The sequence below is a fragment of the Euprymna scolopes genome, chromosome 14 (assembly GCF_053919585.1).
Source record: "Euprymna scolopes isolate OS-2025 chromosome 14, ASM5391958v1, whole genome shotgun sequence".
Taxonomy (NCBI): Eukaryota; Metazoa; Mollusca; class Cephalopoda; order Sepiida; family Sepiolidae; genus Euprymna; species Euprymna scolopes.
In genome coordinates this window covers 7,801,623-7,816,589 of record NC_136495.1, presented here as the reverse complement: position 1 = coordinate 7,816,589, position 14,967 = coordinate 7,801,623, and the positions used below count along the sequence as shown (strand labels likewise).

Sequence of the window (14,967 nt, the reverse complement as noted above, 5' to 3'; positions counted from 1 at the left end):
GATGTCTGTTCATATTACACTTGAACTTCTGCATGTCAGTACAGTCAGGGAATTCCAAAGCCTAGCTGTCCCGGGGAATAAATTATTAGAGTAGAAGGCTTTCTTACATCTTGAGATTTCTACTGTGTTGGGGTGGGATTTTATTGCTTGTCAGGTTTGTCAGGGCTATTTACGTCGAGGGATGACAAGGAATTGTAGTTCGCGGGAGCACCTACCATTAAAATACTTGTTAAACAGACAGAGGGCTGTAACATTTAATCGAAAGGACAGCCTAACTGAGAGTACGGGACCTATAAGGTTTATGAGTTTCTTCTGAACCCTGTCTAAAAGGGAGAGACTTGTAGTTGTGCACCAGCTAAAATATAGCAACAATACTCTATACATGGGTGAATGATGGCCTTGTAGATGTACAGGATACTTTCAGACGTAAGTAACTTTCTAGCACGGTAGAGAGAGCCCACTTTCCTTGCAGCAGTTTTCGCAATGCCCTCAGTGTATCTGTTCCAACTCATGTTCCTCGTGAACGTTAAGCCAGGGAGTTTGAACAAAGTACTTTCAGGTGTGTCATTAGCCATGGCTATTAGTAGTTGAGCAGGTTTCTTTTAGTTGTTAAAAAAAGAAGCTGAGTCTTGTTAACATCCATTAGATGGAGATAAAGAGAGCTGAGAAGTAGAGAGAGTTCGTGACAGAGGATGAGAGAATGCAAGAGAGAGATAGGGAGGTGCGTAGACAACGCAAGAGATAGAGAGTGAGATAGAAAAGGATATGGAATAGAGAAAGAAATAGAAAACGAGAAAGATAAAGATAGAAAAAGGGGGGTAGAAGAAGAGGAAAAACAGAGAAAGAGAGAAACGAGGAAAGAAAGAGAGAATATAACGATAAAGAAAAAGGGAAGAAAACAGAAAAAAGAAGGCAAGACAAAGAGAGATAGAGAGAAAGAGATAAAGAGAGTAGGAAGAGGAGAGTAAGAGGGGGAAAATATCGATACACCCAAACAAATACATTATTAGCTATTTTAATATGTCGTCTCATTCTACGATATCATAAAATATAGCTCGATTATTGAGAGGACAAGTTTTGGTCAGTAATTGAGTTGCCGTAAATTTATGGTGAGGTAGAAATCCGCGTGGTTGATATTTGCATAATTACTAGCGTCGCCCGCGGCTGGCGAAGGGGACTGAATATATTGACGAACGAAGAAAACCAATATCATAGCATTGGCACAAGTAATTATTTGATGAATTTCATATTCACGTTCTGTCAGTGAATTTTTTTGTTTGTTTTTGTTTTCAAACACCTATTCATCCATAATGTATGGTGATACACAATATATAATTTGTGCTAACACTTTTAGTATCGGTCTCTCTGCGAAATTGTCACGTTCATCCGTACTTTCGCTTTGAGAGCATTTGTTCATGAAGGAGAACGCGGTCCGTGAACTCTCGCAAAGTCTCGTCTTCTCCGTTCTCTTATCTTTATCCGTTATTAAACATTTTTCTGTGGGGGGGGGTCTTTTTATTGTTTTGTTTTTAGATAAAAAAAAAACTATTGTGATATTCATATACAGGGTGGAACGATAAAGTATGCCCCAGATAATAGCTCTCTATATCAAAGTAGCACTGCGCCTTGTTTGGGATGAAAATGCAATTAAAATTTTTTTTAATAATGCAAAATGTGTCTATATGCTTCCCGAAACAATGCAGACAAAGGATATGTGGGTGTGTCTTGTATAGTTTCTGATTTTTAGCTGGGCACATATACACAGACAACTGCTCTATATATGATAGACTAGCAAATATATGTTTCTCTATGTCGCATTTTTTCTTTTTTTTTTTTCTTTTTTTGCTAGGCTCGTCGATTCATTCATAATATAAGGGTTATTTTTAGAATTATACACTATATATACAAATTATTTATTCAAAAATTATACGTTGACGCACTATATATATATATATATATATATTCACATAAATATGTTTTGAAACATGACATAAATCACAAATCTATTACGTCACATCCAAGCTTTAATTGTTTTGTTAAAGTAATGTTTTAAGATCTAATCATAAGAAAAATCTAAATAGTTAAGTTCATAGAATATTAAACTGAAGATCTCAAGGTTTCGATTTCCGGACAGGATACTGAATTTATTATTTTTCAGTATTAAAACAATATTTTCTATGTATTATTATTCATCGGACTACTGTTCTCATCTTGAGTGTGATTTTCACAACGTTTCGGTCGATATAACCTCCGACCTTCTTCAGGTGTCGAACTCTGGAATGTTTCTGTCGAACTCAGGAATTTGGACGGAATTTCGAGCGGACTCCTTTATTTACTTTACGAGGTTAGCGTGCTCTTATTCTCTATCCAGTCATGGCTGACGGGACAAGAGCACGCTACCCGCGTGAAGTAAATAAAGGGTTCCGCTCGAAATTCCGTCCAAATTCCCGAGTTCGACAGAAACATTCCAGAGTTCGAAAAGATACACCTGAAGAAGGTCGGAGGTTACATCGACCGAAACGTTGTGAGAATCACACTCAAGATGAGAACAGTAGTCCGATGAATAATAATATAAATAACCAATCCTCATCTCAAAAATTCAGAAATGTAATATTTTCTATTTCTAAAAGAAATTAAAGTGTTTCTACTACTAAAAAAAAGTCACTTTGTGTGTGTGAGTTCCTTCCTTATAGGTTCCGAAACGACTGAACTTATTTTTGAAAATTTCACACAAAGGTAATTTATATGTCTGGCAGTGTTCTTAGATATGTTTTGTACAGAAATTCATCCGATAAGTATCGAAAATCGAAAAAAAAAAATCCGACCTTAAAAATAGTCTTTCTTCTCTTATATATAAAAAATAATTTTTACAGGGGAATATTTTTACGTTACACCAGTGTAACGTAAAATATTCCCCTGTAATAATTCTTATTTTTTTACCTATAAGAGAAGAAAGACTTTTTTAAGATCGTCAAGCCCAAACAGCAGTTGACGTGATATTGTAAATAAACACTGGCGGAAGTTGATGGACGACATTATCATTATTATTATGATTTTTTTTTTTTTTTTTTTTTTTTTTTTTGCGAATTAGTCCACCGAGCAAATTATTCCTCGAAATATATAGAGAATTAATTTTAAGGTGGAACGATAAAGTTATCGCCCTAAAAACAATACTCCGCTTTATTTTAAAATTTTTATTGATATCACTCCAGATAACTTCATTATGTAGTAGAGCTGACATCTATTCAATGTAGCCACCTTCAGCCTCAATCACCGCTTTGATACTGGTCCGGAACTGAGAGCCTGCGTTTTCCACAAGCGCCGGCGTGAGGTAGGCGAATACTCGGCGGATGGCGGCGATAAGGCTGGCTTTGGTGTTGTGGGAGGTCATGTTGGTGATGTTCTCGGCGTATGGCCAAACGAAGTAGTCTAGCGGGTTCAGGTCTGGGGAGGAGAGAGGCCAGTAGAAAAGGATACAAAGTCGTAACACTCCTTCTAAAGCAAAGCCTGGATCTCTTTGAACTTGTCGTCCGGCGCCAAGTCCTGCTGCAACACCAAGGGGATCACCACACTCTTCGGTATATACAGGTACACTTTGGTGTTCACTTTCAAGTCGACTTCGAAGATATGTGGCCCTCACTTGAAACCACACTAAAGACCATAACTTTAGCCGGAAACTGTTTTCATCACTTCGGGTACGTTCTTGTTATTCGTGGCAATCCAGCGATGCATTTTGAGGGTGCTGGCAATGATCCTGTTGTCATAACTTAGATTATTAGAGAGCATGAGTTGTACAGCAGTGCATCTCCGGTCTCGCTCGTTTAACACTGTGTTGCTTTTAGACATGATAGAAGGCTCCTATCGCTCTTGGAATTTGTACACAACTGGCCAAATAGTAGATAGTCTACAATATAAAATTAAAAAAAAAGGAAAGAAAACCGATTTTCATCAAACGAAAATGGAATCATGTCGTCTTTTTAGGGCGACAATTTTATCGTCCAACCTGTAATACATACTGTAGCGAAATTAGTGAAGTCTCAATTGTTAGATTTGACACACTGCTGCTAAAATCCCTTAGTCCAAAACCTCAACTCTCTGCTATTACTCTCTTAACTTCAAAAACACTTCAGCTGATCTAGCTTACTTCTTCAAAATACCAACTCCAAAATGAACGCATTCTCTGAAAAATCAGTCTCTTTCATCTCCAACCAGGAGCATCTCAGTTGCATATCAGGTGGTAACATTGCAGCCATATAAAGAGATAAGGCGGCCATTTTATTTTTTTTTTTCTTCATTTATTTTCCGTCCACTTAGACTTGTATAAGTTGCACAAGGCAGGTTTGTAACAACTTTTTAAACATTTCAGACCCCACATACACAATCTGCATGAATTAAAATATCATTTTCAAGTGTATTGTAAGACCGGGCAACGCCGAGAGTCCAGCTAGTTAGTTTTTAAAAGTATGTGACCGACGGATAGGCAGAAACATACGCAGAAATGGCCTTATATATCATTTAATATACGACATCATCATTCAAGATGGTAAGCAAGGGGAGGAGTAGGTAAAAGGAGACAAAACACAAAAGAAGGGTAAGGAGACGATAATATTGCAATTAATGTAGGCAAGCGTCTGGTTCTATGAAAACAAAAAACAGAAAGAGTAGCAATAATCGTACACATTCCGGATATTATATGGGTCTATGAAAAAAAAACAGAAGAAATTAATACTAAAAAAAACGTAAAAGAGGTCTATTAACAATAATCTGTCACGTCATGTAGCTTATTGACAAAAGTAGAAAAGAAAGAACAAACTATAATATAAAAAGATTAGAAAATGGAAATCACTAATATACGAGGTGCCTTAAATAAGCTTCCAGGGTACTCATGCATTTATTGATCCGTGCTAAAATAATAACGTTATTATTTAAAAAGTCATTCTTAACATGGGGAGGGAAGGGTGTTTTGTACATATTCTGTACTTTAACCTTACAATTGAATAATAAAACATATCATAAAACTTTAATTAAACTTGGAAATATGATTTAAAAAATAGCGCGGATCAGTAAGTGCATTAGCACCATTTCCAGGCCTTTTTTTTGTATAGGCAATTAAAATTTACATAGACTCTTAAAAATTCAATATGGTATTTCTATACATCTTTTGAGATAGCTGATCAATTTTTATGATTTCAGGTTCAAATGATCGTCTATAGTAGGAATTGGAATACACCCTACTAAAGCCTGATTGTCACAGCTGATAAATTTCAAAAATACAATCTGGACGTAAGTATATTTTAGAAGAACGATATGCAAATAAATTCTGTTTTAAAATTGGAATAAATGCCGCAAAATCGTATGGAATGTTTCAGACTACTTTTGGACCATCTTGCATGAATGGAGCATCTGTTTCTGAGTGGCATAAGAGATTCAAGGAAGGCAGGGACTCTGTAAGGGATGATGAGAAGTGTGGGAGGAGTAAGGAAATCAGAACACCTGAGTTGATTGGCCAAATAAAGAATTTCATGGATAAGAACCGTCGTGTGTCTATATAGAGAGAATAAGCGCACAATTCAATGTCAGTGTGAGACTGTACACAATTATTCGCGAGGAATTGAAAATGTGAAAGATTTGCATGAAATTTGTCCCAAGGGTGCTCAAAGAAGATCATAGACTATTTGACAAAGATGGGTATCAAAACAGTTCCTCATTCTTCATATAGTCCAAACCTTGCTCTCTGTAACTTTAAGTTTTTCCCTAAGTTCAAGGAAAAACTTAGAGGTTGCCGTTATGAGTCAATTAAGAAGATGAAAGAGGATGTGATGAGGGTCATTGACACGCTCACGTCAGAGGACTTCCATGTGGCTTTTCAGACGTTGTTGGAACGGTGCAACAAGTGCATTGCAGTCGGAGGAGATTACTTTGAAGGGAACTAGAGTTTCATGTGTATACTATCAATAAAAATGGCCATACGAAAAAAATCTGGAATCTTATTGAAGGCACCTTGTAAAACTATCCGCTGTATTATTGTTCAATAAATAAAGAAAACATAATTAATAAATTATTAATGAAATTATTATTATTATTATTATTATTATTATTATTATTATTATTTGTAACAGCAAGCGTACTGGAGCAAAAATCCTGAACAACGAATTTTACTGATATATGTAGATTTATTTGCGCGCACGTGGCCAACGCTAAAACATCTTCGTCGTCAACGTAAAACTGAAAATACAGTAAATACATGTCTTACAAACATGTTCACAGAAACAAAACGAAAACCGAGGAAATTGGAATAAAGTAAAAAACTCTCGCTATTTACCTCTATTTTTGCCAAGCTATATGCCCCAGAACCAACGTCTATCGCAAGCAAAGAAAGACACCTCTGCTAACCGTGCTGAGTGATTTGAAAAAGACCGCCTATCGCAAAAAGCGGTGTCGACACGCAACAGTGGCTTCGTGCGCAGGTCTACAGGAAACGGACGGTGCTGAATATAAAATGTCCCCTTCCTGGATTATGGCCGGCCACCATGTGGAACTCTTACCTTTACATGGCTCCCCAAAATAAGGTGTACTTATTTTTTTTTTTTAGTTAGGGACAAAAAGGCTCCTCGGTGGGGGCTTCCCCGGTCTCAGCCTCGCATAAGACAACCAACTTGTGTATAGGGCGTTCCAATACCTGCAGCGGTCGGTTTCTTTGGCCCTTCCTGTTAAGATTTGTGTTTCCGACTGAAAGCCTCACAGAACGGATCAGACCGTCGCTGCTGGGAATAGTTTCCATGACCAGCCCGAGCGGCCAAGAATTTCTGGGTGAGTTGTCCTCCTTGATTAGGACAACATCTCCAATGGAAATGTTTCTTTGTGAATCGGACCATTTTCTCCTTTCCTGAAGCGTTTGTAAGAATTCTCTCTTCCAACGTGTCCAGAATACGTTTGCCAAATACTGGACCCGTCGCCACCTCTTTCGACAATATAGGTCTGATCTTTGAAAATTTCCAGGTGGTGGCAATATGATGGTGGACTTCATCGTTAATAAATGATTTGGAGTCAGTGGTTCGTTTGCGAGGGGGTCATTTATCCCATCCACTGTTAGTGGTCGACAGTTGACGATGGCCATGGTCTCACAGAGGAAAGTTCTCAAAGAATCGTCGTCCAGACTAGCACCGAAATCGTTTGTAAGAGAGGAGAGTATACTTCGGACTGTGCGGATCTGCCGTTCCCAGACGCCGCCCATATGGCTAGCTGAAGCTGTGTTTGGTTTAAATATGATGTAGTCGCATCCCAAATTTGAAAGGTGGTGTTGGAGGTGGTCATCATTCATCTCTTCCACAGCTTTGCGTAGTTCACGGCTCGCGCCAACAAAATTAGTCCCTCTGTCCGATCGCAGCTGTCTGATCGTACCACGAATGGATATAAATCTCCGCAACACATTTATGAATGAGCTGGTGTCCAATGAGGTTGCCATTTCCAGATGAATTGCCCTGGACGACATACATGTGAAGAGAACGCCGTATCTCTTCAATTCCCTACGGCCCTCCTTGACACAGAATGGCCCAAAAAAATCAACACCACTGTAAGTGAACGGTGGCTCTGGTTGGATTCTGTCCGGTGGTAAGTCACTCATCTTTTGTTCCTGAGTCCCACCACGATGTTTCCGGCATATGATACATCTTGATACATGGGTATAAACCGCTGAGCTACATCCGATGATCCAAAATCCACCCTGTCTAATCTCATTGGTGGTCATGCTGCGACCCTGATGATGGATTTTCCTGTGAAAATGAGAGATGATCAACTCGGTAATGTGGCCTTTTCTGGGGAGTATGACCGGGTGTTTTTGGTCTTCACTGAAACTTCCCTTGTTTAAGCGACCTCCAACACGAAGCAAACCATTTTTATCTAGAAAAGGGTCGAGACGGTATAGTGAGGATGTGCGTTTTAAACGCCTAGGGGTCCTGTCGTTGCTGTTTGTGATTTTGCCGGTGGACTTGTTTAGATCTTGGAGCTCCTGACGAAAGGCCTCCGACTGTATTTGTTTTAAGACTTCCACTTCAGCCCTTTGTAGATCGGTCACTGCCAGCTGGTCCCCCGTGATACCCCTCTGCTTGGCGGACACACGCTCCCTTAACTTGTCTTTATATTTCAGGCAGAGGGCTACGGCTCTTCGTGCTCTTGTCCAATCCGAGAAATACTTTAGGCGCTCCACTATAGATGTCTGTTTAGTGGATTCTGTGACCACGTAAAAGGTGGTTGACTTCACTTCTGGGTCATCACTTTTTAGACCTGGTTGATCATGGTCTTCCTTCTGACATGTGGCAAAGGGCACATTTGAGTCCCAGAGAAAATTCGGACCATCAAACCACATCTTCCTGTTCATCAACTCCCTGGGTGTTGCTCCACGTGATGCCATATCTGCAGGGTTGTCGGCTGAACGGATATAATTCCACTGATACGGCTCTGTGTGGTCACGGATTTGCTGAATTCTGTTCGCAACAAACATGTGAAAATGACGAGACTCATTTCCGATGTAGCCGAGAACTACCCTACTGTCTGTCCAAAACCACTCTATAACGTTTGTAATGTCTAGATCTTCAAGCAGTGCCGAGCTGATCCTTACTGAAACGAGAGCTGCCATGAGTTCGAGTCTGGGTATGGTGACAGGTTTGATGGGTGTAACTCTGGCCTTTGCCATGATCAAGGAACAATGCACCCTCTGGTTGCGGTCAATCAAACGCAAGTATGAACATTGCCCATATCCTACGGTGCTGGCATCCGAAAAATGGTGTATCTCCGTTGTCACAATCTCATCAAAATCCACAGGCCTAAGACATCGCTTGACAACAATAGTGTCCAGATTTTTTACTTCTTCCCTCCATTGTCGCCAGCGTGGTTGTAGGTTTTCGGGTATGGGACTGTCCCAGTCTGACTGGTTTATGCACATCTCCTGTAAAATCTGTTTTCCCATCAGGATAAAAGGTGCAACAAATCCCAAGGGGTCGTATACGGAACTAAGAGTGGATAAGACGCCTCGTCTGGTAAGTGGTCTGTCATTTAGTGTAATCCTGAACTGAAAGGTATCAGATTCGACACACCACTGAATTCCTAAAGTTCTCTCGATGGGTAGGCTATCCTCATGGATGTCGATATTTGTCAGTCCCCTTGCTCGAGCCTCTGGTGGTATTTCCTTTAGTACCTCCTTTGAATTTGACAGGAACTTGTGTAGGACGAGACCATTCCTCTTACATAGGGCTGTACTTCTTTTAATCAGGCTTACGGCCTCCCCTGGAGTAGAAACCGACTTCAACCCGTCATCCACATAAAAATCTCTTTTTATGAAGCTAGAGACGTCCATCCCGAAGTCTGATTCTCCCTCCGTTGCAATCTTCCTAAGTGCAAAATTTGCGCAGCCAGGGGACGACACTGCACCAAACAAGTGTCTCGTCATACGGTATGTGGACGGTTCCTGATTCACATCACCATTTCTCCACCACAAAAACCTCAGATAATTCCGATGGCAGGCTTCCACTCGAAACTGCAAAAACATCTGCTCGATGTCGCAAACAAAGGCTATGGGTTCCTTGCGAAACCGACAAAGCACTCCACAAAGTGAGTTGATGAAATCTGGTCCCTGCAGCAAGAGATCATTTAGGGACCATGATCTATATCGTGCGCTACCATCAAACACGACACGAAGCTTCCCTGGTTTCTTTGGATGGTAAACTCCATGATGAGGTAGGTACCATACATGGTTGGTCTGCACCATATCCGCTTCAGTTACTCGTTCGGCATGTCCCTTGTCAATCAGATCCTCCATGCATTTTATGTATTTGGCATGATAGGCCTGATCCCTTTGAAAGCGTCCCTTGAGGGGTCGCAAACGCTGCAAGGCCATTTCCTTGTTGTTCGGCAAACGCGGCATGGCATTTCGAAAGGGTAGAGGCATCTCGTAGCGTCCTTCCTTTAACCGGGTTCTCTCCTCCAAAACCGAGAGAAATTTCCTATCCTCCTGCGACAAAGATTTGGACCCCGCATGCCTCTCACTGAAATCCAACCCGAACATCTTGATCAGGCTGTTCGGATCAATGATTTCTTTGACTTTATTTCTCACTGAAAATAATGCGGGTTCCGGTCTCGGGTGGTTAAATAGTGCGAGGTCCTCGGTTACATCCCTGACCACAATGCGATGGCTAACTCCGACATGGTCACAGTCCGCGCCCTCCCAGGTAGTGTCAACAACACCCACTATGCCCCATCCAAGGTCAGTTTGCTGACCGTACGGTCCATTTCCATTTGGGGCAATGATGTCCCTCGGTGTCAATGCTTTGGCGCAGTTGTACCCGATCAATAGGCCAACCTCGCAGTTCTGTAAAGGTAAAATAGAACCCGCGATAGGTCTTAGGTGCGGCCACAATTCTGCTACTTCAGGTGTGGGGATGTGCGCTCGGTTCGCCGGCATGATGTTTCTGGTGTATGCACTGGGTAATTGGATTTTCTGCGGGTTGTTAAAACCACGAACCATCAGTCCTTGCACTTTAGTGCTGTCGATAACCTTGTTTTCGGCATGCATTGTGGATAGTTTGAGCTTCACAGGTGTGCCCGCTAGTCCCAGTGATTGGCAGGTGTCTTGCAGAATAAAGGTGGTGTCCGACTGGGAATCTAGGATGGCATACACAAGCCGTTCGTTATTTGGCTCGTCTGTGTGTGATATGTATACAGGGAGGATCATTGAAGTTTTTCTGGATGATCCAGTGCTGTTCAAAAGAGTTGTTCCAGACGTGCTTTCAACGGGCCTTAAGGCGCTTCCCCTTTCGTCCTTTGTTCCTTCCTGCATTCTGGTGTCACCATGCAACGATGTAGGGTGTAGCCTTGAGCAGACGTCACACTTTTTCTTTTGTCTGCATCTGCGAGAGACATGTCCATGCCGTAAACACGCAAAGCAAAGTCCCCTCTCTCGGGTAAATTGTTTTCTATCCGAAAGAGACTTTGCCCCAAAGGTCGCACAAACATCCAAGTCATGACTGCCTCGGCAGAGTACGCAGCTTTCATTTCTGTGATAGGAGTCCTTTCTTGGGATGTCACTGATTGTCGCAAAAGTTCGGCTTTCTCGATTGTGTTGGAGTTTTTCCCTTTTGAAGGTCGGTCTTTCTCTTGCTGGCTGATCGCTTCTCACAAGCTGAAGTGAAGTCACTGGATCTGTGGCAATGCGTGCTTGCCTAGTGATGAAGTCCATATACTCCTTGAAGGAAGGAAATTCACCCTTATCCTCTCTCCACTGTGAGACGACGCCTGCCCACTTGTGTACAATCCAATCTGGCAGTTTTCGCAGCATCTTTCGGTTTTCTCTTTCGTCATTTAGGATCCGGAGACTTCCTATGCTCCTCATGGCCGTGTTGCACTGTCTCAAAAAGTCAGCGTACCTCTGCAGAGCCGCTCCATCTCTTGTGCTAATCCGTTGCCAGCTTTCCAATCTGTCTCTAAAGGCATCGGCAATCACCAACGGGCTCCCATATCGCTCCTCGATCAATACTTTTGCTTCTTCGAAGGCATCCTCAGGTGGGAGTAGGAAGTAGCTTTCTACTGTCTCGCGGACTTGGCCGCCTATATACTTTTTCAGGTAATGCAACCTTTCTGCCGGTGGGATCCTCCGGTGCTCTATTAGGGTCTGGAATGCTGTCTTCCAACTCGGATATTTCATTGGATCCCCGTAGAACACGCCAGGCTCGGGTGGGGGTAGCCGGCTGAGACTGATCTGTTCCGCCAACGACTTTACTAGCTCCCTCAAGGCTTCTCCCGAGGTATCTTCACCTGCCCGTTCCGTTCGCTGTGAATAGTAGTCGCGAGGGACGTTATGGTCACCCAATGGCAATGGAGTTTGGCCGTGGGGAGCGGTATTAAGCAGGTCGACGAAGTCAACACTGGTTGATTGTATGGGCTGTTCCCGTTGCTGGAGCACGAAATTTGCATCAGGGTTCAGACGAATTCGATGAGTTTTAGTTTCTTCGGCTGGCGTAGAGTCCTCGAACAGGGGGTCAGATCCAGTCAAAGATGGTCCAGCAGCACCCAACACCGGCTCACTGGTGGCTGCCTGTGACCTCAGGAAGTTTTCCACTTTGTGGTCGGTATTGACCTCAGATGCTGGGCGACTCCTTTCCTTCGCTGCATCCCGTACGTTCTCCAGAACCTCCAGCTTGGCTTGGGCTATGTGCAGCTCCATTTCGGTCTGAGTCCTCTCCAACTCGGCCCTCTGCTGGGCTTCCCTCCCCAAATATTGTAGCTTCGCCTTGAGGGCAGCAACTTCCACCAAAGTCTCTGTCGACTTTCTAGACATGCAGGACCCGTGAGAGGTCCTTGAATACCGAGAAGAACGACTTCCAGCAGTTCTGCTGGAATATGTGGACGCGGAGTCGTCACACTCTGTGGGTGCCCTTCTTTCTGCCATATTTATGTTAATTTGTATTTAAAATAAAAACTTGGGCGCAAGGCGGTAATATTAAAGGTAAGTAACGAGAATCCTTTACCTAAATGAACATGTAAGGTTAAAAGGTGCGACGAGGAGAAGCACAACAAAGACAATATACAGAATACAAAAGCAAAGCAGGGTGATAAAACAAAATACAACACGTGCCGTGTGGCTTCTTGTTCGAGTGCTACGTATAAACAAGAATTACAAAAAAAAACAAAAAAAACGAAATAAACGCAGCGGAAATGTGCCGCGTATCTGAAAGAAAAAACAAACTTTAAAATAACATACGTCGCAGATAATTTCGTACGTAAAAGTGTCCACTTTTTTTTGACCAAAGATTCGTCAGAAAACTTTAAAGAGTTCGTTTTCAAGAGTTCGTCAAAAGAAAAAAAATTTTTTTTATTTTTTTAAACAAAGAAACAAGTGGGAGATAAATGTCCTTTTCAAAAAAATATATAAAACAAAGAGGAGGTTCGTTTCGTAAGTTTCAAAGATTTTCTGTTACTTTTAGAAATTCCGCTCGCAACGTAACACGCTTTTGTGCTTCTCAAACAAGTCAGCGTTCGTCTTCTTAAAATCGTTGGGCTGCCGTTCTAAATAGTAGTACAACAAGTGTTCGCAGGTTCCTTTTTGTTTTTTAGAGTTTCTGCTCCCAAATTTCGCAAAACAAAAAAAAACGTAATATTTTACCTTGTTGTACACGAAATAGAGTTTTACTGTAACAGCAAGCGTACTGGAGCAAAAATCCTGAACAACGAATTTTACTGATATATGTAGATTTATTTGCGCGCACGTGGCCAACGCTAAAACATCTTCGTCGTCAACGTAAAACTGAAAATACAGTAAATACATGTCTTACAAACATGTTCACAGAAACAAAACGAAAACCGAGGAAATTGGAATAAAGTAAAAAACTCTCGCTATTTACCTCTATTTTTGCCAAGCTATATGCCCCAGAACCAACGTCTATCGCAAGCAAAGAAAGACACCTCTGCTAACCGTGCTGAGTGATTTGAAAAAGACCGCCTATCGCAAAAAGCGGTGTCGACACGCAACAGTGGCTTCGTGCGCAGGTCTACAGGAAACGGACGGTGCTGAATATAAAATGTCCCCTTCCTGGATTATGGCCGGCCACCATGTGGAACTCTTACCTTTACATTATTATTATTTGTATTTTTCTTTCTTCTATCTTTTATCTTTCGTCTTTATTTTTCCCCCTTTTTCCTTTTTGTTTTTTTCTCTCTCTTTTTACTTTTTATTTCCCCCTTTTTTTTTACGTCGTTTTATTTCTTTTCACATATATTAAATACTGTTATCTTCTTTTTGTTGTTTTCAATAACACGTGACGTGACCTCCTGATAAATTTTGTGCTTGAAACTCCTGCAATATTCTCATTACTGACTTAATTTTTGTATTAGTAATATCGTCTGAACAGTTCTCTAGATACTTGTAACTGGTTGACCAAAACATGACTATGAACGCGTAGCGACATATTAATGATTATGTAAAATACATACATACATATATATATACATATATATATACACACACACATATATATATAACTATTTGCATGTAGATATATGAACTCAGTAGATTAAAAATTAATGACAATATTTTGTTATAATACTCCAAAATCAACACTCATCAATGTTTAGTCATATAGATTTTCATAAATTATTATAACATTTATCTCTTCAGTATAAGAACTTTATCAATTTCCATTTAGATAAATACCAGTGAACATATTCACAATCAGTTCAAAGGCAAAGAAAAGTCCGTATAGATATAGCATTCAGATTTTATATTCTTCTTGAACTGATTGTTAACTTCCGTTGGAATTGATCTAAATTAAAATTGATAAAGCCTATATAATAAAGAAGACAATCATAAATTTGTCAACTTTTACCATGAGGTAATAACGTTAATAGAAAATTAAAGCATGGCAGGAATGTGCTATCGAAAGCGTCAATATGACAGACCAACGAAAATGCTGCGCCAAACATAACCGTGACTAGCAAACCGACCGAGAGAAACGTTTCGTTTCCAACAAACTTATTTTCCAACAAACTTGTGCACAGGTCCGTTATCCCCGGTGAGCGATCAAGAAGCAATCGACAAATATGTATTTTACATACGTGCGCGGTCGCTGGTCTTTCATTCTCTTTCATTCTCTTCCATCCGTAGCCGTTGATCTCTTCGTAGTTGTGATCTTCTGTTTAACTCCAGGCGAAATTACTCATGCATGGAAACGCAATGGAGACTTGTTGGAATTTCAAAGACCTTTTTCTTTTTTGGGGGGGGGGCATATAAAACATTTCTTACTTAATTTTATTATTGAGCTTTAAAATGGCCGATGCGATATTTACTTTTTCAGTCACATGTCTTTCGCTTCCCGAGTCCGATTGTCTAGAAACTCTTGTTGCATCCGGGGTATTGCCGAATTATCTGATCCAGAAAATTATTATTATTATTATTATTATTATTATTATTATTATTATTGT

The 14,967-nt window shown here is 40.9% G+C and overlaps 1 protein-coding gene across 1 annotated transcript; it reads right to left on the bottom strand.

Moving 5' to 3' along the window:
- Nucleotides 1-6,116: 6,116 nt before the first annotated feature.
- LOC145292864 (uncharacterized) lies at nt 6,117-13,598 on the bottom strand. The gene is made up of 2 exons (XM_080138973.1): nt 13,392-13,598; nt 6,117-13,294 (listed from the first exon to the last, which is right to left on the bottom strand). The coding sequence occupies exon 2, from the start codon at nt 12,437-12,439 to the stop codon at nt 6,593-6,595; it is 5,847 nt and encodes a 1,948-aa protein (XP_079995099.1). The 5' UTR covers nt 12,440-13,294; nt 13,392-13,598; the 3' UTR covers nt 6,117-6,592.
- Between the last annotated feature and the right edge of the window lie 1,369 nt (nt 13,599-14,967).